This window comes from Nicotiana tomentosiformis, chromosome 12, assembly GCF_000390325.3.
Source record: "Nicotiana tomentosiformis chromosome 12, ASM39032v3, whole genome shotgun sequence".
In the NCBI taxonomy this organism is placed as follows: Eukaryota; Viridiplantae; Streptophyta; class Magnoliopsida; order Solanales; family Solanaceae; genus Nicotiana; species Nicotiana tomentosiformis.
Genome location: NC_090823.1, coordinates 3,246,458 through 3,251,193, shown reverse-complemented (window position 1 = coordinate 3,251,193; position 4,736 = coordinate 3,246,458). Strand labels below are relative to the sequence as shown.

The following is a 4,736-nucleotide window of genomic DNA, read 5'->3' as shown; positions in this document are numbered from 1 at the left end:
AACCCAGTAAAATTCTATAAGTAGGGTCGGGGAGGGTATACAGTGTGTACGCAGACCTTATTCCTGCCCCAAAAAAGTAGAGAGCTTGTTTCTGATTGACTCTCTGCTCAAGAATAGTGCAAACTTTTCAGAAAAAGAGTTTGATTTTTTTTGGGTGGGGTGATATTTTGTATATATAGTGTTATTAGCTTATTGTTTTCCCTTTTTTCAGGATTTGCATAGTGTCAGCTATCAATTGTAGTTGCTTTTTGTTCTTTTTTTTCAGGTGTTTGACTTGTTTGATTAAAGAGGATGAGTTGGAAAGTGTTTTCCAAAGGTTATCGAAGAAATTTTGTGCCTTTTTGGAGTATACAATCATTTAAATCTGCTGGCTGTTTTTCAACCTTATCAAGACTATACTCACAACTCAATGTTAGCATCCTACCAAAAAGAGCGGTCTTTGTTTTATTTCTACACAAACAAATATAGATTAGAGGCAGATTTAAGATCTGACGTTTATAAGTTCTAAATTTGAAGTTTACAGATTCTGAATATATAGTATTTAGTGAAATTTTCAACAAATATATAGGCTTTGGAATAAAGTTATTCGTTCTGTCGACTCCAACTTTTCGTGCTAGTTCCGCCCCAGCTAGAAACGTATCCGAAATTTAATTTTGATGGACTAAACTCATTATATTTAAAAAATATTTGGATTTACTATTTAATATTTTTTTAAAATTTTAATAACTTTTTTTATGTATAACTATGATTCGTGTTGAATATACTTAATTAAGCTAAACTCATAGTCAATAAACTCCATCCATCTTTGATAGTGCAAACTCTTTTTTCTCCTCGCCTTTGATTCCCCTCTTGATCCCCTTTTGCCCTTTGGTGACTCGAGCCCACAACCTAAGGTTGTAGGTGAATAGTGCTGACCATCGGAGCAACTCTCCTTGTCGATAGTGCAAGCTACTACAACAACAACAACTCAGTAAAATTCTACAAGTAGGGTCGGGGGAGGGTATAGAGTGTGTACACAGACCTTACTCCTGTCCCGAAAGAGTAGAGAGTTTATTTCTGATAGACTCTCGGCTCAAGAATAGTGCAAACTTTTTAGAAAAAGAGTTTGATTTTTTTTTTGGTGGGGTGATATTTTGTATATATAGTGTCAGCTATCAATTATTAGCTTATTGTTTTCCCTTTTTTCAGGATCTGCATAGTGTCAGCTATCAATTGTAGTTGCTTTTTGTTCTTTTTTTCAGGTGTTTGACTTGTTTGATTTAAGAGGATGAGTTGGAAAGTGTTTTCCAAAGGTTATCGAAGAAATTTTGTGCCTTTTTGGAGTATACAATCATTTAAAAGTAAACAAATAAATGGAGTTCAAATTGAATTCTGCCTAGCTAATAATGTAAATTAGGCAATTGTGGAATCATTGTCGCAAAAAATAGTGAAAATAGTACGGGCTAATCAGTTTTCGGATTAATAATTGAAAAATAGTCAGCCTTTGCAAAGTCGGTGAAAAATAGCCACTATGTTGCTGCAACACAAAAAATTTCAGCATAATATATTGGAGATTGGAATACTTGTGTATGAACTTCCAGCATATTATGATATGCTGGACCAATATATTATGCTGGAACTCCAGTATATTATGCTGGAAGTTCACATGTAAAAAATTCAAACACCAGTATATTATGCTAGAATATTTTTTCGGATTTTGAATAATGTTTTCGTTCAGATTTATCTTTACATGAAAAGTGGCTAAATTTCGATTACTTTTGAAAGTGTGATTATTTTTTAATTAACACTTGTAAATCGAGATATTTTTCAATTTTCCCCCCAAATAATATATAGTAAACACCTCCAAAAAGACAAGGCTTTTTATATTATCAACAATGGAATGAAAGAATATACTAAGTTACCTTATATAAATAAAGAAGTATTTAAAAACAAACAAATTAAAGAATAGTCTCTATTGTACATTTGGATTTCCCTTTACAAAATTTTAAGCCCTAAACGAACTTGTTAAGGAGAATTCACTTGTATAGTTGTATGTTTGACGTTACAATCTTGAATATTTACAAAGATCAAACACACAACGCATTCTTAAATTAGAATGATAGTTCACATGGATTTAGAAGTTGATGAATCTTGAAATTCTATAGGAATTTACCAGTTCCTCGGGGACATCCGATAAAATTGGCTCGATACAAAAAAGAATTAGCATGGTTCCTGCGCGAGAATGGCACGCACAAATCAAGAAATTTTATATGAAATTGTTGGTGTTGGTCATAATTTGCCATGAATTAAGCCACATATTGTCACAAGAGCCACAATTAAAGAGTGATCTATATTGGGTTCCACTTCTAGACTTAACACATCATCACCATAGCCAATTCCTTTTGATGATTTCTTTTGTTTTACCTACAAATAAAACCAAAAAAATTAGAACATACAAAAAAATTTACACTATCAATGTATATTATAAGTTATATTCATATAATTTCTATGAATACGAAAATTCAAAGAATTATATATGTACTAACCTCTGCAACAACTTGACCAGCAGTATTTGTGACTTTAAAAGATGAATTTCTATCCAATTGTTGAATTTTGTAGCAACTATTTCCTTCATTTTCGTTACACCCAACATTACATATGACATCTTCTCTTGAAAATATGCCATTCCTCCTTACTTGAAACAATGGCCTCCCTTTTATTCCACCACAACCATAGCCATTCCAACGACCAAGAACTCGTAGTTTCTGAAGGAAAAAAAAGAATAATTTTATTTAAAAATTATAAAAAATTATATACATTTAGTTTAAATGGGCTTAAGTTCTCAAGAATATTTCTAATGGTGTAAAAAATATTTATACAATCAGATTTGTTGTAAGCATTAGTTAGTAACCAAATAAAGATGGTAAATGTATTATCATAAGTTGAACTACACTACAACAGTAAAATACTCAGTGTGATACCACAAGTGGGATCTAGAGAGGGTGGGGTATACGCAGAACTTACCCCTAACTTTGTGAGGCAGAGGTTGTTCCCGATATGCCCTCCACTAAGGAAAAAACATTTTCCAAAACATGTGAAACTATACTAATAGTGTAAAAAAGGTTTATAGTATCCGTGCATATAGCTTAAATCCTGTTTCAATTTGTTTAAATCTACATATAAAACATTCAAAAGATAGTGAATTTATGTCATCTTTTACCTCTCTTTTAATGGAGAAAAGAACTTGGCCTTTGAGATCCATGAGACAAACTTCATCTCTACAACTTTCTTGGTAGTTATCAACTCTAAAAACAATATCACCTTTAGAATTAAAGACAGTACAACCATTTCCGTGGAAAACTAAAGATTTCATCCATATTGTAAATGTTTCTCTTATTGATGTCACATAAGGAGACGACGAAGAAGAAGATTGTTGTAACATTAATTCCGGACAAATCTTAGCCATAATTGAAGCTAACAATAATAACTACGCTTCAGTTCCGAACTACGCCTCAGTAGTTTGAAGGAACAACTACTTATGTTTCAGTTCCGAACTACGCCTCAATAGTTTGAAGGAACAACAATAACTATGCTTCAGTTCAGAACTACGCCTTAGTAGTTTGAAGGATGAAGATGCAAAAGGTAGCAAGAAGCTTTAGGAATGGTTTCACTCAAAGAATAAATGATTGGGGAAGATAATTGAAAGGGTTTATATAAATCTATTTTTGAATAATATATTGACTATAGAACACGTCTCTGTACAACTTTGACGAGGATTTCTTCTGTGGCGGATTCAATAAATAAGTTTGTTGGTTATCAAATCCAGTGATTTGATGTTTATATATAAAGATTAGTCATTGGTCTTTATTTTTGTTCTTGTAATATTTCACTGAGCTTATTTATTCTTGAATTAAATAAAATATGTGTTTTGGTCCATTTACATAGGATATATGTTATATTTATATTTTTATGACTATATTACCCTCACATATAAAATAACAGTGTAAATGTAACTTTACACCTTATTAATTAAAAGGTTTTATAACAATAATAATTCATTAAATTTAAAGTACACATTTCAAATAATCAAATTAATTTTAAATATGTTTAATGAGATATCTATCACAAGGACCAAAAATACGAAAAGAGTATATTTTCCTTGTATATATGTAGGAAAAACTAACATAAATAGAATTAGATGTACATTTTAGAACAAATTTTACCAACTCGGAACATATGGAGTCTAAATTCTTGATATGTCACTATTTCTTGAATTTTCTTTGTTATTGTAGTTTTTACTTCTCTCTTATATTGTTTAGAGTTTTTAAAAATACGTTATGGTATATATCGGATTCTTCAAAAATAATGTATTGCGAAGGATCTAATACTAGTAGGAGTACAGCTGCATTTTTTAAGATTCTGTTGGGGTTTGAATGAAGGTGTGAATGAGAAATAGAGAAAACAATTGAAGGGGAAACCAAAAGTTTGACAAAACTCCTTTTAACTGAGGAGCTTTTTCCCTTATTGGAAAATGAAAAAAAAAATTATTCTTTCACAGAGAAGCATAACTTCTAAGTTCTAACTCTTAAAGAGTTTGAGAAGAGAACGAGCCGAGCGACGAGAGCCTCGGCTTTGGATTTGAGCCTCCTACTAGTTGGCTATAAATTTAGAGGCTTGCCTTATTTTTACTCACCGGAATTCTGAAAAACACTCTCCTCTCTCTTCTACATATTGCATATTTTAAAGCACAAAACCTA

At 31.5% G+C, this 4,736-nt stretch overlaps 1 protein-coding gene and 1 non-coding gene across 2 annotated transcripts; one reads left to right on the top strand and one right to left on the bottom strand.

The window, feature by feature from the left end:
- Window positions 1-1,882: 1,882 nt before the first annotated feature.
- LOC104087298 (protein LURP-one-related 4-like) lies at window positions 1,883-3,679 on the bottom strand. The gene is made up of 3 exons (XM_070191727.1): window positions 3,200-3,679; window positions 2,526-2,744; window positions 1,883-2,403 (listed from the first exon to the last, which is right to left on the bottom strand). The coding sequence occupies exons 1-3, from the start codon at window positions 3,443-3,445 to the stop codon at window positions 2,269-2,271; spliced, it is 600 nt and encodes a 199-aa protein (XP_070047828.1). The 5' UTR covers window positions 3,446-3,679; the 3' UTR covers window positions 1,883-2,268.
- On the top strand, window positions 2,155-2,257 carry LOC117274415 (U6 spliceosomal RNA). Its single transcript, XR_004504518.1, has one exon. It is a non-coding gene; the product is annotated as a U6 spliceosomal RNA (small nuclear RNA).
- Window positions 3,680-4,736: the final 1,057 nt, after the last annotated feature.